Source organism: Erinaceus europaeus, chromosome 7 (assembly GCF_950295315.1).
Source record: "Erinaceus europaeus chromosome 7, mEriEur2.1, whole genome shotgun sequence".
NCBI lineage: Eukaryota > Metazoa > Chordata > Mammalia > Eulipotyphla > Erinaceidae > Erinaceus > Erinaceus europaeus.
In genome coordinates this window covers 47,898,777-47,926,360 of record NC_080168.1, presented here as the reverse complement: position 1 = coordinate 47,926,360, position 27,584 = coordinate 47,898,777, and the positions used below count along the sequence as shown (strand labels likewise).

General features: G+C 36.2%; 2 protein-coding genes across 2 annotated transcripts; one reads left to right on the top strand and one right to left on the bottom strand.

The window, feature by feature from the left end:
* Nucleotides 1–16,459, top strand: CLEC12B (C-type lectin domain family 12 member B). Its single transcript, XM_016185043.2, has 7 exons — nt 1–408; nt 3,129–3,230; nt 4,405–4,623; nt 5,262–5,416; nt 5,832–5,947; nt 9,484–9,661; nt 15,986–16,459. The coding sequence occupies exons 1-6, from the start codon at nt 315–317 to the stop codon at nt 9,632–9,634; spliced, it is 837 nt and encodes a 278-aa protein (XP_016040529.2). The 5' UTR covers nt 1–314; the 3' UTR covers nt 9,635–9,661; nt 15,986–16,459.
* LOC132539413 (uncharacterized) lies at nt 8,659–26,673 on the bottom strand. Its single transcript, XM_060194373.1, has 6 exons — nt 26,508–26,673; nt 24,123–24,224; nt 23,262–23,360; nt 18,392–18,577; nt 16,907–17,049; nt 8,659–9,199 (listed from the first exon to the last, which is right to left on the bottom strand). The coding sequence occupies exons 1-6, from the start codon at nt 26,593–26,595 to the stop codon at nt 9,125–9,127; spliced, it is 693 nt and encodes a 230-aa protein (XP_060050356.1). The 5' UTR covers nt 26,596–26,673; the 3' UTR covers nt 8,659–9,124.
* Nucleotides 26,674–27,584: the final 911 nt, after the last annotated feature.

The window sequence follows — 27,584 nt, the reverse complement described above, 5'->3', positions numbered from 1 at the left end:
CTTTCCTCTGGCGGGTAGGGACCAGGGGCTTTAACCTGGGTCCTTGAGCACTGTAATGTGTGCACTCAACCAGGTGCACCACCACCACCACCCAGCCCCATCTATCCTGATTTCTAAAGTGAATACCTGTCTTCCCTCATGTTCTCTGTAGAGAACCTGATGCCATTCTATGCTCGCAGAAGGGCAGAAGGGTGTGTCCTGGGTCAGCTGAATGTTCATATAAATGTCCTCAGCCTTGAAAAGAACATCTTGTTCTGCAGCCGGATGATATTGAAACATTAATTACAGAATTTACAGCCCTGCTTTCTTCTACAATGTCTGAAGAAGAAGTAACCTACACAACACTGGTCTTTCAGGATCCGGCCAGATCTGGAAACTACCGAGATAGAAATAACCTAAAGAAAAGAGGTAGGCATTCAGAGGAAGCAAGATGTAACCTTGGGGTAGTGGTCAGGTGTTAAATGTGTGGAGGTATTGGCTTTGACCTTAGCTGTGCTGTGGAGACAAGAGTAGTGCAATATATTTGTGGAACCAGTGTCTTTACAGAACCTCTTAACATTATGAGCTATTGCTATGATTCATGAAGCTGTGTGAGATAGTGAAACCCTCTGGACAGTTTCACTGGACCTTAGTTCAAAGACTGAAGTTGAGGACCAAATTTCTTCTGAAATATGTAAACTGTGGTATGAATGTCTTATGAGATGTGGCTAGGCATTAATAGTCTTATACAAGCTAGATTGGAGGTTTATGTAAAGGAGGAACAGTGGTGAGAATCATGTTGTTAACATTTTTTATTATCTTTATTTATTGGGTAGAGACAGCCAGAAGTAAAGAGGTAAGGGGGTGATAGAGAAGGAGAGAGACAGAGAGACACCTGCAACACTGCTTTACCACTTGAAAAGCTTTCCACCTGAAGGTGGGGACTAGAGGCTTGAACCCCAGCCTTTGCACATTGTAACATGTGCACTCAACCAGGTGCACCACCACCCAGCCCTGAGAATCACTATTTGAAAGATATAAGTAACTGAAAAGTTAGGGCATGGGTGTGTCAGCTATGGACAAAAGCTAACTTCGATCACTTTTGTATTTAAAGACTTTTTTCCCAGGGTAGTTGAAATTGCCAATGTATTTTGTAATGTTGAATTAATAATAACATTATATACACAGTACTTTTTATTTATTATACCATCATCTTTATTCAAGTGCAATTTGTAAAGTCAGTGCAATGCTGCTACTATTCCCTCACCAATGTATGAGAGCAAAAACAAAGGCTGAAACAAGTGCATACTTTTCCCCTAATTATTGATGAGAAAATTGAAGTTGAAATGAATTAAACTACTTCACCAAGTTTTTACAACTGGAATGAGATGGAGTGTAGACTCAGTTCTCATCTGCTCATTCCATTCGAAACAGCTGGAAAAAATGGTATTATCTGTGGTCAAGAAGTAAGTTTACTATGTTAGATTATGCACTTACTTTTAAAAATCTGCTGACTGTCTAGAATGTTGTTGCAAATCACTGATACAATGAACTGCTTTTTTTTCTTTTATTTAGATTTACTTTTCATTTAAATGATTGTGCATATGATTATAAGGCATAATATATAAAAGAGCTTGAAAGGAAACTTTGCATGCATCTAATATAGACTATTGAATATTTTTAATATTTATTTATTTTTAAATATTTTATTTATTAAGAAAAGGGGTAGGAGGAGAGAGAGAAAGAACCAGACATCACTCTGGGGATTGAACTTGGGACCTTATGCTTGAGAGTCCAATTCTTTATCCACTGCACTACCTTCCAGACTACTTAATTTTTTTTTTATAAATCTAACTGTATTTCATGAGAAAAAGTGGGATGTGGATGTGATACATGTGTCCCAGTCTGTTTGAAACATTGAGCTAAATGCCATTATATCTCAAATTATGGAATAGAGAGGTTTGATAGTCTTTTTTAGATGATAGATCTTCTTCTTCTAGTGTTTGCCAGATGATAGATAATAGACAACTTCTCTGTCTTTTCCTTTTCCTTCTCCTCCTCCTCCTCCTCCTCCTCCTCCTCCTCCTCCTCCTCCTCCTCCTCCTTCTCCCAAAGCACTGCTCAGCTCTGGCTTATGGTGGTGCTGGAGCTTGAACTTGAGACCTCAGAGCCTCAGGCATGACTGTATTTGAGTAACCATTATGCTGTCTCCACAGCCTTCATTTTTCTTTCATTTGAGGGGGTTGAATGATGGTTCACCTGTTTGAGCACACACGTTACAGTGATCAAAGGCCCAGATTCCAGTCTCTGCCTACAGGGGAGAAGCTTTATAAGTGGCTAAACAGTGCTACAGATGTCTCAATTTCTCTTTCCCTCTCTATCTTCCCCCTTCCTTCTTATTTTCTGTTTATACCCAAAAATGAAAAAACAAAACCAAAAAAAACAACTCACCATTTGATATGTCTGCATTATCTACACATTTGAAATAAAGTGAGGAATAGATACATGGAATCTACAGAAACAAAAGCCTTATTAAAATTCAAAATTATTGAAATAAAGAATCTGTGGTCTTGCTTAGTCAGCCTCATCCAGAAAAGCAGTCTTCACAACATCTCGTTTATGAATTCTGTAGACAAAAAAAGTTGAGTGATGCAAAAAAAAAAAAGTTAGAATACACACTCACAGGAAAAGGAGAACAGTAGAAAAAGGAAAACAGGAAATAGAGGAGACAGCTTTCAAAATAGCTCACCTGGCATGGTGACTAGTTTCTTATAACTGCAACCAGGTTCAAGGCTCACCTTACTGCACTGGGAAAAACTCTAGTAGTGCTGTGGTGTCTTTCCTCTCATCTACTTGAACTCTCTCTTTCTTTCTCATTCTCTCTCTCTCTCTCCTCTCTCTCTAGAAAAGTAAATCCACAGTGGCAAAGCCTTGACAATGAGAAATTAAAAAAAAATTAAGTAGAGAAACAGAAATGATGGTATAACACTTAGCACACATAATTTTTGGTATTTTTTTAAATTAGGATATGGAAGAACCAAGAGATATATTTTAGGAAATTTACTGTGTGCTGGAAATAAAGAATTTAAATTCTAACAGTGGCAGAACAATTGTTTTTGCTCACAGTTCTGTTTGTTGACTTTATTCAGGGTATCAGTTTCTCTCCCCAATATGGCGTCAGACTTCCCTGCTGGTTCTGCTGGTTCTCTGTCTCATGATGCTCATTGGATTGGTGACCTTGGGGATTATGTGTAAGTATATTTGTATAAAATCTGAAAAAGCTGAATAGAAGATATATTTGTAAACTGTAATTTTGGTTAGGTTACATAAGTAAGTATCCAGAATCTGTAAGTCCTTTCTTAATTTCTAATTTTCTGCATCTTTTATATTTTTTAAACAAACCCTCAGAAAGCATACTACTTTACTATTATGAGACTATTTCCCTGAATCCATTCTTTCTTTTGAAATGGACTCAATGATGAAAATATATATTATTTTTTATTTACTGGTTATAATGAAGAGATTCTTCCCTGCCTAGACACACACGTATTTATAGTCTACTCTTAAGAGACAAAGAGGCAAGGAAGGTGGTGTATTCAAGGAAAAAATATACTATTTTTCTTACCCCTAGGATTTTCTGCAGGAATTAATCTGCTTACTTAACATGGAGCTGTGCAGGTACCAAGTACCAGAGACAACCCTGGTGGAAAAACAAACACACACTTAAATCATATAGAGAAACTTCTGAGCTTCATCAATATCCTGAATGTCACAAATGACAAAAAGGGTGAATTACTTGACATCTTTTACTCAATAAATAAACCTTTGTCACATAAAAGCAAATATTCCTTCATATTTGATTTATCAGTGGGCAGTTCATGGTGGATAGGGAAAAGAGGCCTAGAGTAACAGTGAGTGGAAAATGTGCTGAGAACACAGACAATTTCCTGGATATTTTAAAGTATGAGATGTTCATGTACTTAAAACAGCACATCCCATTCACTTTTTAGGGACTTGCAGTCAAGAAAATTTACTTGCTAAAAGTCAGCCAGTAGCAGTGAAACTTTGACATGGAAAAAAAAAGAAGTACTCATTGCCTTGATGTATTCTGCTCCTGTTATAATAATTAGGCGAAATGATCCCAAATAAGGAAAAAAAAACTTTTAACTCTGAATAGTTGAGACATAAGTATTAATTCATTATTTAATACAACTGTAATAATATGTGGATATAGTTATACAAATGATCTCTAAACAATTTTGGAATAGAAAGATATATGGTGTGTGTCTTCCATAATATCTTAATTATTTGGGTTTAATAATAAATATCACATAAACTAAGAGATACTTTTGTATTCAGACAATCACCTAAGGCTATCACCTGAGTGCAGAGCAACATAAAATTATCTTCTGCTGTGTCTTGAAGTTCTGCAGGCATCTAATGAAATTAACTCTGATTCCGAAAAGTTGAGTCAACTTCAGAAAGTCCTCCATCCTGGACAAGATAACTCATCCCAGGAGGTGAACATCTATAGGAACTTTCCCACAGAGGAAGAATTTCTCAAAGCTCAGATCTCCAAGCTATTGAAAAGGCAGCACCAGATGGCCATCAAACTCTGCCAAGAGCTAATCACTCACAAGTCAGGTAATCAAGACATACTGAGATGATACCAACCTGGCTATCTATCTCTATCTTTCCTGTAACTCTTAATTAGGGGATCGACCCTCTCGTAAGTTAATGGTATATCGGATAATGCTAAGGCTAGAAGTCTATGCCCTGAAAAGTCATTTCTGTCAACATTGACCCAGTCTATCACCATAGGTGACTTCATTGTCAGAGGTCCATGAAGCAGCCTGTTTTTAGGGTTCTAGCTCTCAGACCCTAACCTGACAAATTAAATGATTTAGGGGGGGTGGGCAATGGTATACCTGGTTCAATGCAAACAGTATGAAGCTCAAAGACCCACTTACCCCTGCAGGAGTGTCACTTCATAAGTCGTGAAGCAAGCCTGCAGGTGTCTTTCTCGCTCCTTCTCCATGTCCCTCTGCCCCTTTTCAATTTCTCTCTGTCCTATCCAATAAGATGGGAGAAATGGTTGCCAAAAGCAGTGGATACATAGTGTAGGCACCTAGCCCCTACGGTAACTCTGGAGGCAAAAAACCAAAACCAAAAACAAACGAACAAAAACTAAATTAAATGATTTAGTTTCTAAAGTCCCCCCCCCAACTCCAGACATTTTTCAATGGTTTCATTTGCACTAATGCATGTACTTTCTTCTTTAGACCATAAATGCAATCCTTGTCCTAAGGCTTGGCAATGGTACCAAGACAGCTGCTACTATTTCATAACAAATGAGGAGAAAACCTGGATTAACAGTAGAGAAGATTGCCTGGAGAAGAACTCCACTCTGGTGAAGATAGATAGCATGGCAGAAAAGGTCTGGTTGCGTCTTCAACAGTTACAGAAATTATCCTTTGCATGGAATTCCCAGTTTTTGTAGTAGAAATTCAGTGTATTTTAAATGAGAATTAATAAATGAGCCAGTGGCCAGGCAGTGACACACCTGGTTAAACACATGCACTACAGTGCACAAGGACCCAGGTTCAAGCCCCTGGTCTCCACCTGTAGGGGGAAAGCTTCATTTATGGTGAAGCAGGGCTGCAGGTGTCTTTCTGTACCTTTCCCTCTCTATTTCTCGCTCCCTTCTCAATGTCTCTCTGTCTTTATCCAATAATAAATAAATAAAAACATTAAAAAATAAATGAATTTCAGAAATGCAATGAACCGTTTATCTTACTTCTACAAATAGAAATGTTACACTCCCATAAAACCTTCCTTCTATGCTCTTTCAGGATTTCCTTAAATCCCAGTCTTCACCCAGATACTCTTTCTTCTGGTTGGGATTATCATGGGACCCATCCTGCAGAAGTTGGCTTTGGGAGGATGGTTCTCTCCCTTCTCCATTCTTGTAAGTCTTTAACTATTGAGAAAAAAAAAAATCACACTTACCATTGAATACTAAGAAAATAAGTTTTAGTTGTCAGCTTATATGTGAAAATGAGAGAATTTCCATAAAACATATGGGAAGAGAGGTTATCTAGTCTCATCCACATGATGCATCCACAGCAAAGTATAACACTTCATTTACTAGTTACATTGATTACTTTAGAAAACATAAACCATTCTTACAGTGTTCAAGTACTTTGTAGACACCCTAGTAAATCACTGTTATAGGCCCATTTGGGGGAAAAAAGTGTCACAGAGACATTAAACAACGTGCCTGTGGTTCCTTAGCTCTAAGGTGGCAAGATCAAGACTGAGTGATCCTTTGATCAAGAGATCAAACTCTCAGCTATTTTGATTATTCAACACTTATAATCCAGAAGGATAGAGTTTTCTATAATTACATGCAGAAACATATTAATTTAAATAGAAAAAACTGTCTTTTTTTTTTTTTTCCTAGTGTACTGCTCAGCTCTGGTTTATGTTGGTACTAAGGATTAAACCCAAGATCTCAGATGTTTAGGCATGAAAATCATTCTTCATAGCTATGATGTTATTTTCCCAAGCCTGTCTAACCATTTCTAATAAAAAGCAAGTTTAAATTGATTAACTGTTAAACAATCGGTTTTGTAAAGGAAATTTACTAATTAAATAGAGTGACTTTTTTTTTCATGATTTAAAATGAACTACTTCAGTCCTCTCTGTTTTGAAGAAAATCTTTTAAATGCATATATGGAACCTATAATACTTTGGAAGTTGCATTCTTTGTAGCTGTTTGGACTTGTGAAAAAATAGATGTCAACACTAAAATATCTAAAAGGGCATAATTTGTTGCAAAAATTTATTTTAATGAACACAAAACCAAATACTTTCAGAAATGCTTTTCTTTTTTCCCATTAGGGTTATCACTGGGGCTCATTGCCTGGACTAAGAATCCATCATTCCCGGGGGCCATTTTTTTCATTTTTTTCCTTTCTATTTTTATTTGACAGGACAGAGAGAAATTATGAGAGGATGGAGGGGAGACAGAGAGAGGAAGAGTAAGACACTTAAAGACCTGCTTCATCATTTGTGAAGCAGCCTCCCTGCAGGTGGGGAGTTGGGTTCTCTTTTCCGGGTCGTTGTGCATGATGATATGTGCACTTAACTGGGTGCATCACCACCTAGCCCCTAAGGATGCCTTTTTTGTACACACATAATAAAATGATGCCATAATATTCATAACTTGGTATAACACATTGCATTTACATATTGCAGAATTTAAGATCATAGTTATCTTTTATGGTATAGTAATTTTTCTCTACCTTGTACTCTATAAATCTATTACCTCCTCTAAATCCACTCCTGATTTATTCTCTCATGTATTTTATCAAAGTATCCTTATACTGAATTATAATTATTCATATTTTCCAGTCAAAGCTCCTGCTCTTTATCTGTTACATACCAAATTCCATTAATAACAAACACTAATAGATCCTCTCCCACGATGCATTTCCTTTTAAAAATTTTTTTAATTTTATTTTTGTTATTTTCTTATTTATTGGCTAGAGAGAGCCAGAAATTGAGAGGAGGGGGGAGATAGAGAGAGGAGAGATACAGAGAGACACCTGAGCTTTCTCTATTCCATCCCTCATGAAGCTTCCCCCCTGCAGGTGGGGGCCAGGAGCTTGAATCCAGGTCCTTGTGCATTGTAACATTTGCGTTCAACCAGGTGAGCCACCACCCGGCTCCCCCAGATGCATTTTCTAAAATTTTCTCATGAATGTTTCTACTCAGCACAACCAGTCTTCCAATCTCTAGTCTCCACTAGTCATATAAATCAGCCAGACTGATTTTATACAAGAATGTAGAAAGCACATTCAGATTAGTAAACAAAAATGCAAGTTATTTCTTCATCACTGGAGTGATAATGGGCAGGTGATGATTACGAATCATTCTGGCCTGTTATTGCTAGACCAAGAGTTTCCAGGCATTGGGCTAGCACATTATGAAAAGTGAAAACACTTGCTTCCATTTTGGAATTTAAAAAGATTCACGTCTCATTACAAAAGGGCAATCCTCACTATCAGTGACTCTCATCACAATCTACAAGCACTCATTTATGTGCTGAGACACCAGCTATCACAATCAGCAAAGAGTGAACCTCAGGATATTACTCACAGTCATTCATTTCCTACCTGGAGAAGACTACCTGTATAAGTATATGCCCCAAGGGTATGTAGAGGAGCTCAGCTTTGACACACAAGAGGAAGATCTCAGTGTACAGTGCAGATCATTTGGGAAAGAAGCCGTTTAGGGCACACAGTAGCTTTATACCTGAGGAGCTTAAATTATTATTGACATTCTTCAGTGCTTTCCTCAATTCCTCAACCAAAGAACTGGACACTAATGATAGAATTAAATTTATGAAACTATTTATTTAACTTGATCTCTACTGGCTCTCTCTCCACCCTCTTCATATATACAAGTATATGCAAAATGACACTTGTGTATTGCAAAATGCAATGTAATTACACCGCAAGCGATTTCACTTGTCTACTTTTCTTCATAAGCTTCCAAAGGAAAAAAAACAACTTTAGATGACTAAAAGAACTCTCAAAAACCAATGATAACCAAACTCTATCCTGGTCTTTGTGAAATTATGATGGTTACTGGGCATGGCAGTGTGGTGGGCACAGAGATTTGGTGGAGGCCATGATGACTTACATACCAGGTATGGGTGTGGAACTATATCCCTGAATTCTTAGAATTATGCAAAACACTGTTAACTTTCTTTTTTTTTTAATTTCTTTATTGGGGAATTAATGTCTTACATTCAATAGTAAATACAATAGTTTTCACATGCATAACATTACCCAGTTTCCCATATAACAATACAACCCCGACTAGGTCCTCTATCATCCTTCATGGACCTGTACTCTCCCCACCCACCCACTGCAGAGTCTTTTGCTTTGGTGCGATATGTCAAATCCATTTCAGGTTTTACTTGTGTTTTTTTTTCTGATCTTGTTTTTCAACTTCTGCCTGAGAGTGAGATTATACCATATTCATCCTTCTGTTTCTGACTTATTTCACTTGACATGAATTTTTCAAGGTCCATCCAAGATTGGCTGAAAACGGTGAGGTCACCATTTTTTACAGCTTAGTAGTATTCCATTGTGTATATATACCACAACTTGCTCAGCCACTCATCTGTTGTTGGACAACTGTTAAATTTCTAATAAAAAATGAAAAACAAATGTCAAAAAAGGAATAAATTCTAGTACTTCTAAAGTATACTATATTGGGTTAATGTAGTGTCCTTTTTAAGTCATCCTACCTGAGTTCATTAATAAATTGAAAGAGTTATCTATGCCAGATTTAGATATTCTCATGAGTTGTGGATACAGAATTCTCTCCAGATTCAGGTATATAATTAATATCTGCTATAAGAATAACTGAAGACACTGTATTTTGATTAAAGGTCAAATATTGAAATTTTAAAAATTGATTAACTTTCAGATTTAGTACTACAGAATATGCCCAGATCAATGGGTCCAAAAGATGTGCCTACTTGGAAAATGGAAATATTTATATTTCCCGCTGCAGTGCTGAGATTTCTTGGATTTGTGAGAAGGCAGCTACGTTAGTGAAGATTGAAGATTTGGATTAATGTACCTCTTTCAAATTCACCAAAAAAGTAAGTTGCACACATAAAGAGAATGGTACCAGATAGAAAAAAAAAGAAAGTCGAAATCACATACTTGTAAAATGTTTTCTCATTTTTTAATGTGACTGTATTATATTCATCAGGCAAAAGATCTTGCTTTACAATACACATTCCACTACATCTGCCATGCTGCTTCACCATTTGCAAAGCTTTCCCCTTGCAGGTAGGAACCGGGGGCTCAAACTGGGGTCCTTGCATATTGCAATATGTGTGTTCAACCAGTTGTGCCACCACTTGGCCCTTAGATATGTATATTTTTTACTCTAGGTGACATAGCACATCATTTAGAATTTATACCACTAGTAAGTGAGATTATTGATTTCATAATCTGTTATTATAAAAATGTATTCTCTCATATTTGAAGTTTTTCTCTTCATTGAATTCCTAATCCATAGTTTAAAGATATTAAAACACTAGAATCATTATCTTTAATATTTTTCCCACAAGATTTAAAACATAGCATGTCAATTATCCCTTGCTATTAGATATTAAATGTTAAAAATCCAGGATTCAGGTGCATTTCTGGGATTAAGCTGGTAATTTAAGAGCACTGGCAAAGGATATTTTAATTTTCTCCTTGTAAAATTGCAAACCTAAAGAAAGATAATGGCAAACTAATCAGTGATACTGAATTGACTAAATTAGAGATTTAGAATTTACCAGAATAAAACTGATCTGGAGTTCAAATCCTAGAATTTTATAATATTTGTTCTTTTATTTTGATTGAAAAATATCTTCCTTTTTTTTTGAAATTAGGTAACACATGTTAAATAAAACATTACAATGGAACAAAGTTCCCATTGTGTTGGTTTTTTACATGCCAAGTACTTTTTTCCCCCTTCATTGGAGGGATTAATGATTTACAGTTCACAGTAGAATACAGTAGTTGGTGCATGTATAACATTTCTCAGTTTTTCACATAGAACTTTAACCCCCCACCTCAGCCCTCCTCCACCATCATGTTCCAGGACCTGAACACCTCCTCCCCCTCCACCCTAGAGTCCTTTATTTTCGTACAATGCACCAAAAATGTCTTCCTTTATACTACCTGTTATTCTTAAAAGATTTCAAATTGCAAGCTAATCAACACAGAGAAAACAGATTCTAATGTAAAAATTAGTAGGATTTATAACAAAATACTTCAGCTACAAATATTTTAATAAAATTATTTTATCATAATTCAAGTGATTAAACTTTGCCAAGATTTATACTGGGTGAGATACAAGTTACACAGAATAAAAAGCAACATTATTCTTTCACTTCTCTCTGGTAGCTTGTTGTCATTCTCATTCTCATCAGATAAATGTATTCATTACCGGTCACAAACTCTCTGTTGACTGCTACATGTTTAATTTTTTTCTTTATCGCCATGGGAAAGGTAATTTTCCCCCTTTCATCCATCTATTTTTAGTCATAGAAATACAAGACTTTAATAATTAGATTATCTATGTTGGCTATCTTTTTCCATAAAAGAGGTTACTAGGTTTGTTGGTTTGTTTTTTGCCCTGGTAACTTGCATCTTTTAACTTTTAATGTATACTGTGATGTTGACATACTGAACAGAGAGTTTTCTGTTTCTCTCTTAGACACTATGATCAGAAATAATTCTCACAGACTTCTACTGCTGCTGAGCAGCATGTTATTTGGGTATGCCACTAAATGGATGAGTGAATCCAAAGGTCTTCTTGCTAATATGTTTTTTATTGGAGTTGGAGGGTTGACATCTCAGACTTGACATCTTTGGATAATGAGAAGTGAGAAGTGACACATGGTGTGCTGGCTCTGGTTGCACTGGAGTTGAGGTCAGCAGAGCCAGTGTCACAGGGTAAGGGATCAAGAGGAGAAATATCAAGAAATACAACCAAAGTCCCAGAGGTTCCAGGATTGGGAGAAATACAGATTTTAAAGAGAAGGGGAAAGGTTCCTTGATGTCCTAGAGCTTGAGAAAGCAATAGATAATTATTATTATAACCAAGTTATTTGGGATCTTGGTTTACTTTGAAAGTCCCATGGTTAGGATTTACTGGACCATACATGACTTCATCATGATTTATGTCATTTAAGACTATTTGCAAATATCTATATCTTAGATATTAACAGGACCAGCTGATTCTAATCTACCTGGTTTAAAATTGTAGGTAATTTAGTATTTGAAAAAAATTTTTTTAGAAATACTTTCACAATTTATGCTGAGTTCAATCAATTTAGCATTTTGAAATTATATATATGAAATATATACATATATATGTTTGGTGAGCTGTTTCTATATTTTTGTTATTAGCCTTTTGTCTAATATATAGCACATAAAGATCTTCTCCCATTCTGTAAGGAGTTTTTTTGTTTGGGTTGGGGTTTCTTGCTGTGCAGATGCTTTTTAATTTGATGTACTCCCACTAGGTTATTTTTGTTTTTTTTTATTCCTTGTAATTGTATTTGTATCACTGAAGATCCCTATGAAATTTAGATGGAAAAGAGTTCCACCATTATTGTGCTCTATATTTGATAGGCATTTGATAGTTTCTGGTCTAACATCCAAGTCCTTGATCCACTTGAAATTTACTTTTTCTGGTGAAATGTAGTGGTTCATTTTCATTCTTCTGCAAGTTTCAACCTAAGTTTCCCAACACCATTTATTGAATAAACTCTCCTTTCTTTGTTTTACTTAAAGGGGGTCTTGGGGAGCTGCAGTAAGTAAAAGGATTCACAGCGGGAGCTGGGAATGGGTTTAAATAATACAAGGTTTATTAGGGGGAAACAGGTAAAAGGCAAAATAAGTACTTATCATCAAGGGTTAAGAGTACACTAGGTCCATAAAGTCTGAGTACAGTTATCAAAAGTTTAGTTTCATAAGATAAACAATTATCAGCTCTGGAAAAAGTTGCACATGGCTGTAGAGGGGTCTAAAAGTTTACCGGCTATCAGAGTCACACGTGTTCAGTTCCCAGGAGAAGCAGCCATGGTGGATACCTGGCGCACCTCTATCAAGATGCTTCTGACCAGGAGAAGAAGCAGCAGCCAAAGAGAGAGGGTTGCTCCAAGTCCATGCTTTTTATACATTCTTTTCTGTGTCCCTGCCTCAGGCTGATGTCATTTGTATGCTAATAGCCCCAAACTCCTGTTGGGTGTCACAAAATTTCTCAATTCAGTAGTTTGGGTTCCATGTCAAGAATTAGATGTTCATAGGTGTGAGGGTAAACTATATTTACTGGAAACCATTAATCACTTCAATAAAATAAATAAATTAATTAAAAAGAATAGCTGTTACTGGGTTGCTAGACTGAGCCTAAGGGAGAGGAAAGCTTGTAGATACTATGTTCCATTTTTAACACAAATCCTTACATTTTCCCAGTACTAATTAAAAATTAAAAAGAGACCATACTGTTAAGGTAAGAAGAGTATCTGCATTTTTAAATATTATTTATTTATTTATTTATCCTGGATAGAGACAGAGAAGTTGAGAGATGAGGAAGAGATAGAGAGTAAGACAAAGAGTCACCTGCAGCACTGCTTCATTGCTTATAAAGCTTCCCCCTTACAGGTGGGGGCTGGGGGCTTGAACCCAAGACCTTGAATGCTGTAATGCTTGAGCTTAACCAGGTGTGTCACCAACTGGTTCCAAGTAACTGAATTTTTATTGGATTAATTTGGTCATTATGCCGACTAATGAGTCATGAATTTTATTCAAATTTGATTTTTCAAAAGTAATTTGTTTCTTCATTTTAGTAATGTAATTTAACTTGATTAAGTGGATTAAGCAAAACCTATATTCCCAATAAGTCAAATAAGTTTCCATAAACACAAAACTTAGAGGATGCCACCAACTTATTTACAAATGTAGCATGTGCTTTTGACACAGTTCTTGCAAGATAGTTTATGATTTTCATTGAGAAAACAGAAATTTAAAAATATTTCAATTTATGAATACAATTTTCAAAAGTATTTGATGGCTTTCACAGTCTCATGGGGAACTACATAACCATATACATGTGACAACAATCTTGTAAATCATTATTTCTCTTCATAAAGTGATTTAAAGGGCATAACATTCTATATCCCTTTAAATAAATTGTTGCCATGTTCCTCTTTGATTAGTAACTTATTTTTCTTCTCTGATAACTGTACTATTTACTTAATGTAAGATGCATGTTTTTTCTGGAAAAGTAAGGATTATGGGAACTTCAGTCTCATCAGAGAAAATAGAAACTGGGAAAATTAATTAAAAAGTAATTAAATCTCAATACTCATTCTACTGAGCAACATCAGCAATTTCCCACAAATCTGAAATCTGACTTGTTCTCTCTTTTCTTTCCGTCTTTCTTTTCTTTTCTTTATTCTTTTTTTTGGGGGGGTGGGTGGGCAGGGAGTATTTATTGGTCATGGAGAAAAGGAGTTTATAATAATGCATTTTTTTTTTTTTACCAGAGCACTGCTCATCTCTGGCTTATGGGGTGCAGGGCATTGAACCTGGGACCTTGGAACCTCAGGCATGAGTGTCTGTTTGCATAATCATTATGCTATCTACCCCTGCCCAATAATGCATGTTTTAAACACCCCTTTTCTTTTTTTAAAAACTTATTTATTTTCCCTTTTGTTGCCCTTTTTTTTTTATTGTTGTTGTAGTTAATATTGTTGTTATTGATGTCGTAGTTGTTAGATAGGAACAGAGAGAAATGGAGAGAAGAGGGAGAGAAAGAGGGGGGAGATAAATACACCTGCAGACCTGCTTTACCACCTGTGAAGCAACCCCCCTGTAGGTGTGGAGCCCGGAGTTGGAACCAGGATCCTTAAGCCAGTCCTTGTGCTTTGCGCCAAGTATGTTTAACCCGCTGCGCTACCACCCGACTCCCAAACACTCCTTTTCTTATTACTTCTGTTTTTTTTCTTGGAGGTGAATAGAGACAGAAATTGAGTGGGAAGGGGAGGTACAGAAGGAGAGACAAAGAGAGATATCTGCAGTAGTATTTCACCACTTCTAAAGTTTTTCACTGCAGATGGTGGCGTAAGTGGGAAGAAATCACAGGATAAAACCCAGGCTCTTACACTTTGTAACATGCGCACTATGTCAAGTGCGCCCTGACTCACCCAGTTATAATAATGTTATGCTATATTTTGATCTGATTACTACTGGAAAGTATGTCTTCACTTCACTAATTTTAACGGGTAATTTTTTGACTTTTGTTTTTTTGTATTTACTAGAGAAGATATTTATAAGTGGTCAGTCATTTCTAGAAAGTAGAAGTTTTATTAATTTTTTAAAAATTTTAATGTTGGGAGAGTGTCTTGCAGATGAAAGATGTGAAGTTGTATCTGTATGTCAATGGCTGTACTATAAATCATTTATCTCCAATAAAGTAGAGGGAAAAGGTTTCAGTTTTAAAATAACATTTGTTTTACTAAAAGAATGCTATCTTTAGTCATTGCTATCACTGAAGAACACTGACATCAAAAGAAAATTATTTTATTCACTCATAAACCTTGTCTTGAAATAATCTGTATGAATTTCTCCCATTAATAAGTCATCCTAACATTATCAGAATGAAGCCCCTATAATGGAGAAAGTATATAAATATTGTTAACTGTAAACCCCACCGGTTTGATCTGGGGCCCATATTCAGCACAGGAACCTATTCAGTCTCTGTATCCCTGAAGGTCGAGGCTCACATTCTGTGGTCACAGCTAGGGACATTCCAGGCTGTACTAATTTTCAGGACTCATCTTCCTTGGGTAGTAGGTAGATAATGTTTTCCAGCCTCCTTCCTGGGCAGAGGACTCCACCATGTGTCTTGTAGCCCCGCCTCCCCAGATCCCTGCCCCACTAGGGAAAGGGAGAGACAGACTAGGAGTATGGACCTACCTGCCAATGCCCATGTTTAACGGAGAAGCAGTTACAGAAGCCAGACCTTCCACTTTCTGCACCCCATAATGACCCTGGGTCCATACTCCCAGAGGGATAAAGAATAGGGAAGCTATCAAGGGAGAGGACTGGATATAAAGCTCTGAGGGTGGGCAATGTGTGGAAATGTACTCCTTTTATTATCCTATGGACTTGTCAATGTTTCAATTTTATAGATAAATAAAAAAAAGAAGGAAAGAAAGACACCTGAGAAATGAAGGGGGAAAAAAAAAAGAATGAATCCTGTGTTAAGTTTCTTTATAATTCTACTGTTCTGAAAAACTGAATTCGCAAGTGCAGCTGAGTCAAAATTTGACAGGGACAAAAAACAGGTGTGTGTGTAAAAATTTAACTTTTTTAAAAAAATGATTTGACTTATTTTTCAAGTTCTTATTTTTCAGTTAAAAAAAATGTGTCCCAGAAGCCTACCTCTCCAGAGCCCTATCCCACTAGGGAAAGAGAAATAAGCTGGGAGTACGGATCAATCTGCTAATGTCCATGTCCAGCAGAGAAGCAATTACAGAAGCCAGACCTTCCACTTTCTGCACCCTGTAATGATCCGGGGTCCATGCTTTCAGAAGGATAAAGAACAGAAAGCTTCCAATGGAAAGCAAGGGATATGGAACTCTGGTGGTGGGAATTGTACCCCTCTTATCCTACAGTTTTGTTGATCATTATTAACAATTAAAAAAATAAATTTTAAAGAAAAATAACAATAACGATCTTTTCCATCATTCAAGGATACAGTATACTTCTCTCACTTTTACTCTATTCAACTCTATTCATGTGGTGTTGTTTTTCTAGAGAGAAAAAAAGAAAAAAAATCATAAAAGTGAAATTAGACGGGTCAACAAATTAGTTAAAAATAAACTTATAAAGGAACTAAGTTATAGTTTTTATAGATGAATTTGCAAATAATTGTTAGATTCCATTTTTCAGTTTAAGAAATTTAGAAAATATTTTAAGATTTTTAAATCCAGTTAAAAGTTTAAGCAAAACTAGAGATTTATTTTTTTATATTTGTTTTATTTATTTATTCCCTCTTGTTGCCCTTGTTGTTTTATTGTTGTAGTTATTATTGTTGTTGTTATTGGATTGAATAGACAGAAATGGAGAGAGGAGGGAAGACAGAGAAGGGGAGAGAAAGATAGATACCTGCAGACCTGCTTCACCGCTTGTGTAGCGACTCCCTTGCAGATGGGGAGCCTGGCTCAAACTGGGAGGTCCTTGAGCTTAGCTCCACGTGGGCTTAACCCTCTGAACTACCACCCAACAAGCAAAACAAGAGATTTCTGAGATGAGGCTGAAACCAATTTACTTACCACAGCATTTTTGGTGCAGTTGCTTACTGTGTAAGATGTCATATTTTTCCATTGGGTACAGTGACAGAAGATATTCTCCAAAATAGTTCTGAGTGATGTTAGATTTTTCTCCAAATGTTTCAGAATGCTTCCTTGGGTTTTATCTGTTATTAAATTGCACCTCATGCATTTCTCATTGTTTGTAATTATATCAGGGAATTAAGTATTTTATAGTCAATAAATATTCAACATTTTACACTTCTATTTACATCATATTGGTTATCATTGTTTTAAGTTTAATGAAAATCACATGATAAGTTATAGCTATATAAATGTAGTTTGCTATTCTTAACTATATTTTTATACTTGAATTTATTGGAAAATAAACTGTTGTTTATATTACTTTTTTACAAGTGCACGTTTCTATTCATTTGCAAATTGTATTTATTTTTATTTGTTCTATTACATTTATTTATTTACTGGATAGAGACAGCCAGAAATTGAAAGGAAGGAGGAGATAGGGAGACTAACAGAGTGAAATCTGCAGCACTGCTTCACCACCTGTAAAGCTTTCCCCCTGCTGGTGGGGACCAGGGGCTTGAACCCAGAGCCTTGCACATTGTAACATTTGTGCTCAAGCCCATGGGTCACCACCCAGCCCCTGGTTCTATTTTTGATATTACACATATGCCTCGAAACATCCCAAAGTTGTCTTTTTAGAAACATGCAAGTCATCTGGGAACAGATCTAAAGTGTAGCAGGAAGAGTCATTGAACACCAAGAACTGAAGGATGAAGCGTCTTGATTTTACCTGTCTTCCACTATCCCCCACACAAACATTGTTATGTTTTTAATTCAGAGTTAGGGTGCAGGAGGTAACATAATCATTATTCAGAAACTTGCATGTCTGAGGTTCTGGAATTTCAATTTTAATCTCATGTAACACCATAAGAAAGAGCTAAAAGTGCTCTGGTGAAAATAAGAAGAAGAAGGAAGAGGAGGAGGAGGAGGAGGAGGAGGAGGAGAAGGAGGAGGAGGAGGAGGAGGAGGAGGAGGAGGAGGAGGAGGAGGAGGGAAACAAGAGGTTAGGGGAGACAGTGTGCCTATTAAGCAAACAGAATCTTACGCTTGTTCTTATTATTTACATAAATAATCAGTCCCCAATATCATCATAAACTAGAGCTGAGTTGTGCTCTAGTTAAAAAAGAGGAGGAAAGAAAAGAAACAAGAAACATACAACAAACAGACAAAAAAAACCCCAACAAACACACACACAAAAGTACATAATGAAAAAAAGTACATAATGATATTATTTGACAAAATAAAAATAAAAAGAAGCTAAGTCATTACAGTTTTTTTTTCTACAGAAGAATTTGCAAGTTAAAATAATTGATATTTCCATTCTTTAACTTTAGAATTATTTAAAAATTTTAAATCCACTGAAAATATTAAGTATATTTGGGAGCTACTGAGGAGAAACTATGAAACAGAAACCAATTTACTCACCATAGCATTCATGGGTACAGTTGGTGAAAGTGGCTATTGCACAACATGTCTTATTTTTCAACAGGATATATTCAGAGACAAAATCACCCATCGTATTTTTGAGAAATGTTAGATTATCTATCATGTCTTTCAGGTTTCTTTGACTTTCAACTTCTGTTGTGTTGCACATGATGCTTTTATGAAAGTCTATAATTAATCAGGAAATTAAGAAATTTTTGTAGCTAATTAGTATTTAATATTTAACACTAAGTTTTATTCACAACATATTGGTTATTATTTTAAAATTTAATAGAAATCACATGACAAACTATAGCTACCTTAATGTAGTATACTAACCTTAACTATATTTTCATATTTAAGTTATTGGAATGTTTCTCATCTGAAGAAATAGTCAAATGGTTGTATAATACAAAGCAGAAAAGATTTATGTGAAGAAGAAATTTCAGTACATAAACTTGTGCAATTCAATAGTTAATTTATAAAGATGCAAATTGTAGTCTTCCGGGAGGTGGCACAGTGATAAAGCTTTGGACTTTCAAGCATGAGGCCCTGAGTTCGATCCCTGGCAGCACATGTGCCAGAGTGATGTCTGGTTCTTTCTCTCTCTTCCTATCTTTCTCATAAGTAAATAAAAGCTTAAAAAAAAGATGCAAATTGTAGGGGTCAGGTGGTAGCACAACGGGTTAAGCACATGTGGCGCAAAGCGCAAGGACCGGAGCAAGGACCCTGGTTCGAGTCCCTAGTTCCCCACTTGCAGGGGAGTTGCTTCACAGGTGGTGAAGCAGGTCTGTAGGTATCTTTCTGTCACCCTGTCTTCCCCTCCTCTCTTCATTTCTCTCTGTCCTAACAAAGAGGACATCATCATCAACAACAATAATAATAACTACAACAACAATAAAACAACCAGGGCAACAAAAGGGCAAAAAATAGCTTCCAGGAACAGTGAATTTGTGGTGCAGGCACCAAGCCCCAGCAATAACCCTGGAGGCAAAAAAGAAAAAAAGAAAAAATATGCAAATTGCACTTTGAGACTGGAGGCATCAGAACAGATTGGTGGTCCTATGTGATACTGAGCTTACTTTACAGAAATAATCAAAATGTGTGCATTTACTTCAGTTTCCTCAGTCACTCTAAGTCTAACCTTGTAAGACACAGTAAGGGCTACAAAAGCTGGATAAGGGCAGGAAACTGACATAATTTAATGTTGGCCTTTTTACCAGGCTGCCACATCATCTGGGACTCTAGTCAGGGAATCATTGGATTCCCACATAGACACAATAAACCTCTAATAAATTCCTCTCTCTGCTATCACTGGTCACTTTAAACAGAAACATCAGTAAACCTTGCCCTCAGTGAACAACAGCAATGATAGAAACTGCCCCACTCTCTGAAGGGAGGCTGGGTCAACCTACTCTGCCACTTGAGGAAGACTGGTTCTGAAAGAAGTGCAGCCTAGAATGTTCCTAGTTGTGTCCATGAACTGTGAGCTTAGACTGATAGGGAAGCAGAGGATACACAGGCTCCTGGGCTAAATATGAATATATATGGACCCTATGTCAGATCAATGGGGTTTACAGTTAATTATATTTATATATATTCCTCATATGGGAGCTAGTCTCTGCCCTAATCCAGCTTTTTAGGCCTATTCTCAACTATGACATCATCTTCCCAGATGATACTTTTTAGTCTATCTGCATGTTAGCTATCAGTCTCAGGCAATAATTTCTAAAGTCATGGTCCCCTGGGAACATACCTAAAATAGGCTTTCTAGCTTCTTCCCAAACAAAGACCTCTAGTTTCATTTGCTCTATTCCTACCTTTAGGTTCCTGTTTATTGAATAATTTGCTTTATATTTTACTGTATTTTACCCACTAAGTTTCAGATGCTACTATGACACCATTCTGACTTTCCTGGTCAGATGATGTCACTGATGTGCCAGAAACCTCACCTTTCCAGAGCCCTACCCACACTAGGGAAAGATAAAAATAGGCTAGAGGTATGGAGTGACCTGGCAATGTCCATGTACAGTAGAGAAGCAATTACAGAAGACAAATCTTCCACCTTCTGTACCCCATATACAATTTTGGTCCATTCTCTCAGAGAGGATAAAGAATAGGGGAGCTTCCAAAGAAGGGAACGGATCATGGGACTCTGGTCATGGCAACTGTGTGGAATTGTACCCCTGTTATCTTACAATCTTGTTAAGCATTATTAAGTAACCAATATAATTAATTAATACATTTAAAAAAAGAAAAAAGGCAAGTAGTAATGAATACCCTTTGCCCGCCCTTTCTTCCTTCCTTCCATTCTTTCTTTCTTTTCCACCAGAGTTATTTCTGGAACTTGGTGCCTGCACCATTCTGTCACTCTTGGTAGCTATTTTGTTTTCTTTTTTTTTGCTATTTTGTTTTCTATTTTAGACAGATTGAAAGATACAGACAGGGAGAGACAGAGGGAGGTATCACAGTATCACTCTGTAACTCATGAATTTCTTCCTGCTCTTGCTCCCGTGCTGGAACCAGGTGCTCAAACTGTAACCAGGTACTTAAATGAATTTTTATACATGATAGATGATGATGTGTGTGATCTACCACATGAGCTGCCTTCTCTTGGTCCTTTATTTAATTTTAAAGCTTTGATATGAAATTAAATACTTCCTGTGATATCAAAGATATTAATGTATATCTTTATGCACTTTCAGGAGAAAATCAGTTGCTTTCAGTTTTGAATACCTGTCTATGTTTTAGCAATGTATGCATATAAGATGCTTACTGAAAAGGATTTAAGTTACTCAATATTTTATTTTTTCTTGCTATGGGACAACTGCTGATTATAGTAGATCAAGATAACCCTTTTCTTTCTTTCTTTCTTTCTTTCTTTCTTTCTTTCTTTCTTCCTTCCTTCCTTTCTTTCTTTCTTTCTTTCTTTCTTTTTTAGAGTTCATTTATAGTAACTACTTAATGATGGTTTATAAGATCAAAGATTATAGTAGTATAGTTACACACCACATCCCATATCACATAAGTACCATAGTTTACATAAAGTCTTAGAAATAGACTACTTTCTTCCTCTTTATTTTTTTCCCACAGGTTCATGTGTCTCAACCTTTCTATTGCACATATGTGTGAAAACCTCCCATATTTGTCTTTCAGAGACACGCAGGTCACCTGGGAACTGAAAGGAACTATATAGCAGTAGGAGACACTGAACACAAAGAATTGAAGGATAAACCTTCTTGACTTTACCTGCCCCCCAATACTATTTTTTAATGCAGAACTATAGTGTGTGAGGTAGCATCACCATTATGTAAAAAAATTTATGCTTTTAACCTTATAAATCACTATTAGAACAATGTACCTGGGGAAAATACATTGCGTATTTCAAGTTCTATAACTGCCTACATTTTAGTCTGAGTACATTTTTTTTCTAAGAGTTTAGTGTATTAAATCTGTAACCTGATTGAATTTTGACTTTGGACTTACATTGTTTAAGCAATTCTAAATGTAATTTTTTGTCTGTTGTTCTTTTAATATTAATTTATCTATAACTTTAGACAGATAGATCAGGATCATACCTGTCAGTACCTAAGCTATTGTTATGAGAATATATCATTAAATGACATAAAGGCCAAGTATAGCAAGGTAAATCTCAACCATGGTATTTTCAAAGAAAAATAAGCTCCTAACTAACTTGGATATAATAATAATTGTCTACTGCCTTTTCAAACCCTATGACTATAAGGAACCCTACCATTCTTTTTTAAAATCCATATTTCTTCCAGTACTGGAACCTCTGGGACTTTGCTTGTATTTCCTGATGCTTCTCCTTGTATTTCCTGATCCCCTACCCTGTGACACTGCTTCTGCTGATCTCAACTAAATCAGTGCAACCAGTATCACCATGTCACATTATGCTTCATAGATTCAATGGGCCTACACCTTCATTTAAAAATAAATAAATAAAAAGTCTGTACTATATTGGAAGAAAGGGATTAGGCTCACCAGATACTACATGAATGTCCTAGAAAAAAGAGATTGTATTGTTTGGGAGTAATTGTCTTTTAAATGAATATCCATGAAACCAGATCATGCTCATCTAAGCTGATTCTTAGGGAAAAATAATGGACAACTAGTGAAGAAGAATGATTATGTATTTATTAAAGAAAATTTAAAATTAATAATATTTAATAATAAAATTTAATATTTTATTTAAGAAATCACTACTGATCATGATATTTTGGAAGATTAGAATGAGTTAAGGATGGAGACAATGTCATGAAAACTGACAGCACACTTCAAATAAATGAAATCAGCAAAATAAAAAATTCTCGGGGTTACAATTAGTTTTGTGGTTGTGTTGCTCTGTTAACTTTTGGATACATAGGGCTTATGTTTTGATCTTAGACATTATTCTGTCCTGAATAGTGGCCCATGGGGGAATCTAATGTAAAAATATCTTCAAGAGACAGTTCACTGAGTAAAACACGCACACCTTACTCTACATGAATCCCTAGGTTTGGTCCATGTAATCAAGTGGGAGCCCAACTGACCATGCCAAATCTAACTCCATAGATGATAAAGCACAGCTTTGTTGTATTCCCCCCACTTCTATATCAATCTTTCCATCTATCCTTTGCTGTTCACATGTGAAACTATCTCCCCATATAATAGATGAAATGAATCTTGAAAATAAATGGATAAATAAAATGCCTTTGAGAATGACAAATGATACATATTTATACATAAATGAAACTTGATTTCCTCTCTGTCTAGAACTTTTTATATGACTATATGCCAGAAACTGGATTCAGTTTTTGGAAATGTCCCTCATAAAGCCAAGGCACAGTCTCAGCGAAAAGTAGAAACTTACTCCAAAAGAACAAGGTTCCCAAGCCAGCCAGTACCACCACATTCATCAGCAGGGAAATGAAAGCAAACGGGCACCATATTTTCCATAGGTTTCTATGTCCTATGAAGAAACAGGAATTTGGAAAAATGACACAAAGCAGTATTTTTATACTACTTTTTTCTTCCCTCTACCCCTCTCTGTCCTTTGTCTCTTGTTGTATGGAAATATTAAGAGCTCTAATATTTGCATGTTAAATTAAATTGCCTGCAAAGTCAAACATTTTTTATTGATGTCCAATCAATGAATACACTTCCACAATCATACCTAATACCCAAACTACAATTTCTCTCTCTTTCTCTCTCTCTCTCTCTTTTTTTTTTGTTTAAACACCAGAGCACTGCTCAGCTCTGGCTTATGGTGGTGTGGGGATTGCACCTGGGACTTTGGAACCTCAGGCATGAGAGTCTGTTTGCATAACCATTATGCTATCTTCCCCTCCCCACAATTTCTGTTTAATGCCATCACATACATATTTTAAAAGTCATTGTATTATTTATATTTTAGCAATTTTTTAAAATCCTGTCCTGCCTTCCTAACTTTGCTTTCATTTATTTACCTTCCCATCTTAGGGAATCAGAATTGGATGCTATTCCCTATGTTTTCCAAGGTAATGCGAAAATATATTCATACAACTTCCAAACCACTCTTGATGATTGATATTTGCAAATTTTCTACCAAAGGTAATAAACTTCATATCTTTGCTTTATCTTCTCCCTTTTCTTTCTCAAACAAAACAAATCAAAGCAAAACAAAACAAACAAAAAGATCCCACAGTCCTTGTTTTCACCATGACCAATGCCTCTTCACTCCAGTGATTCTTACCTTTCACAGCTCTGCTCTTTACCATTTCAACTGTGCTCTCAACTCTCTTCCTTCTATTTTCTGCTTCCTCAGACAGCTCCATAGCTGGCACTTCATGATCATCTTTTCAGGAGAAAATGTAAAAGTATACAAATGAACTCTTTCTGTATTTCCTCTTCCTTCTTCACTTTTTAAAATCTACTACAGTTATTCTCAGTTTTCCTGGTTTACTTGTGATTTGGGTGATGCTTATATTATATAAATCAAGACTTTTGACCTTACAAAAATGTAGTTCCAATAATCCACTTTTGATGTGTTTGAAGATGTAAAATTGTATTATATAATAAAGTCAGGAATAAGTGACAAGGAATCTATTACAACTCTAAATTTATAAGCTCTTCAGGTTATATGCCCTGCTCTTTTTTCTTTTTTATAACATCAATTTAAAAAATATATATCTTTACTTGGTAGAGACAGCCAGAAATGGGGAGGAAGAGGAAGATAGAGAAGGAGAGAGACAGATATTTGCAGTCCTGCTTTCCCATTCACAAAGCTTTCATCCTGCAGGTGGGGACCAGGGGCTTGAACTCAGGTCCTTGAACATCGTAATATATGCACTCAACCAGCTGCATCACCACCCAGACCCTATTGTCTCTTTTTTAAATTTATGTTTATTTTTATCGCCAGTAAGCTTATTGCTGAGGTTAGTTGCTAGCACTACAAATCCACTGCTCCCCAGTGACCATTTTTTTCCTTTTGTTTGTTTCCTATTTTATTTGATAGACAGAAGTTGAGAGAAGGGACATAGAGAGGGAGAAAGAAAGAGAGACACCTTTAGACCTGATTCACCTGCAGGTCTCAACCTAGCACCCTTGCTCATGGTAACTTGTGTACTCCTGCCTTATTCTTAACTGGATATTAGGTATGTAATGCTTCTCTCTAATCAGATACTATGCCTTCATCAAATATTATAAGTGAAAGAAGATGACACTATTAGGGGTAGTTAGTACCTAGAACAGTTTCCACTAATCTGATGCCTAAACTTCTATGACCACTATTTATTCATATGAAGTGTTTTTCAATATTTGAATAGGTATATTCTTTGGGGGTGGTAAATATATACATTAGCAATTTCACATATAATAGAGATCTAATTTTACATTAATATAAAATAATGACCAGGAAGATATCACAGGGGAAGAACACAGATCTTAAATGTTTGAGGCCTGGGGTAGAATCAGTGTGATATTTGCAGGAACTAATAGTGATTTCCTTTAGTTTTTTAGCTCTCTCTCTTTCTCCCTCTCCTTTTCCCTCTTCATCTCTCCCTCTCCCTAAATAAACAAGTAGCAACTCTGAGAGTTGCACAGCAATGGAGCCCAGGATTTGCAAGCAGTAGTTTCTGAATTCAATTCTCTATACCACATATCCCAGAGTGATGTTCTGAATTCTCTTACACATTCATAAATGAATAAAACTTGAAAAAACATTTAAAATAAGATCAAACCAATCACATAACAATAAAGAAATTTAAAAAAAGATTCAGGTTGCTACAAATTAGTTTATTATGACATCCTTATTTTCATTAACTTCCTAGGAATTTTTTTTTTTTTAGATAAGACAAGTTAGAGTTCTATGGAGTGAATTAATATCTTGCTGAGATAAGATCTTCAGTTGGATTCCTTGTTAGAAAGAAAGAAAGGGTGGCCAGGTGGTGGCGCACCTGGTTAAGTGCACATAGTACTAAGTGCAAGGATCCCCACAAGGATCTGGGTTCCAGCATCCAGCTCCCCACCTGCAGGGTGGACGTTTCACAAGTAGTGAAGCAGGCCTGCAGGTGTCTATCTTTTCTCTGATTTTCTATCTCCCCTAGTCTCTCAATTTCTCTCTGTGGTATTCAACAAAATGGAAAAAAATGGCCACCAGGTGCCGTAGATTCGTAGTGCTGGCACCAAGCTCCAGTGATAACCCTGGTGGCAGAGAGAGAGAGAGAGAGAATGGAAGAGAGAGAGAGAGAAAGAAATGCTTGCAACATCATTTACCAGGGTCCCATGACCCTATGACTATTACTGCATGTGTCCATTATACATATTTTAGCCATTAATTTAAATCCTCATAGTTATATTTATACCTTTATTCCTTTCTTTCTTATATAGCCTGTACTTGAGATCACCTAGCATGTCTAAAATATCATAGAAATGCCATTCTGGTGACACTGGAGATCTGAATTTACAGAAACTTAAACCACACTATTTTGTATACTCAACTCTAGACTCCCACATAGTGGTGCTCCATAACTGAGACATCAGAAGAATCCAACAGGCCTGAGTTGAAGACAGGGAGAACACATAAGTAGATTTGAATAGATCTCCCGGTGACTGCCTGATTCTGTATGGAGCATCTTACCTGTTGGCTTGTAATCAGAGCTCTCCACAAGTTCTGTCTCAGAAGATTTTGAAAATTTGACAGTAGCATAAGTCACCTCTCCAGACATTACTGAGCAAGCAAAGCACAGTTCAGTCACTGTGCTGTTTTAGTGTGTCACACTAAACCTCAAGAGACTGCTGCTGCTGTGGCATGATCTTTGTGAGAGTGGACTGTGGAGCGACCCACGTTGTGAAAACCGTATCAGAAAGCAGAACTGTCTTACTGAGAATTTCAGATCTGTTGTATTCTCACCTCTGCATAGCTCCCTTATCTGTTTCCTTGACTTCCTCTTGTGAATCATCAACTTCAAGAAACCGTGTTCAGTGAAGAATGTGGGTTAAAACAGAAATGGTCACTTCTTAATTTGCAGGTCATCATAGGTCTCTCCAGACTTGAGACTTCCCTGTAAAATGCAAATAAACTGTATTTAATTCTGCTTATGTAAAGTTTCTGATCAGCATATGCTGATAGACACTGTTGAGTGCACTTGCATCACATTTCTGTCTCTCCCTTTCCTTCCTATTTATATGAACTGAAAATTCCTAGGAAGGTAAATGCAGAATATTAATAAAATTATGCTAAATCAATAAAAAGTAGTGATGAGAGAGAGAGAGATAAATAAAAGAAACCTCACCTGTAGGGAGATAGCTTCACAAGTGGTGAAACAGTGCTACAGATGTCTATCTCTTTCCCTCTCTATTTTCCTCTCCCCTCTCAATTTTTCTCTGTCTTGTCAATTCAATAAAAACAATTAAGAAAAAACACAGCTGTGAGCTATATTAATGAGAGATTATGTACAAATCTCTCTCTCTTACAAGGACATGCATTTTTTTTTTTAAAGTGTCAATTCTTCCTTTGGAAAGTATTCTTCAAGGACTTAGATTCTTTTTTTTTCTTAAATTTTAATAGCATAAATTCTAGTAGAAAGATTCAGTGTTATTTATTTGTTTTATAAGAGGGAAAGAATGACCAGAGAACTGCTTTGGCATATGCACTGCTGAGAATTGAACTCTGGGCCCCAAGTGTGGATGTTCTGCTCTCTATGCATTTAAGCCT

Excerpts from the sequence above, each read along its gene's own strand:
- CLEC12B (XM_016185043.2), top strand. The coding sequence starts at position 315 with ATGTCTGAAGAAGAAGTAACCTACACAACACTGGTCTTTCAGGATCCG. Across the intron at positions 3,231-4,404 it reads GGTGACCTTGGGGATTATGT|TTCTGCAGGCATCTAATGAA; the intron begins GTAAGTATATTT and ends TGTGTCTTGAAG. Across the intron at positions 4,624-5,261 it reads GCTAATCACTCACAAGTCAG|ACCATAAATGCAATCCTTGT; the intron begins GTAATCAAGACA and ends TTTCTTCTTTAG.
- LOC132539413 (XM_060194373.1), bottom strand. The coding sequence starts at position 26,595 with ATGTCTGGAGAGGTGACTTATGCTACTGTCAAATTTTCAAAATCTTCT. Across the intron at positions 18,578-23,261 it reads GGGAACCTTGTTCTTTTGGA|ACTTTCATAAAAGCATCATG; the intron begins GTAAGTTTCTAC and ends GATTAATTATAG. Across the intron at positions 17,050-18,391 it reads CTGTACCCATGAATGCTATG|ATAAAACCCAAGGAAGCATT; the intron begins GTGAGTAAATTG and ends ATTTAATAACAG.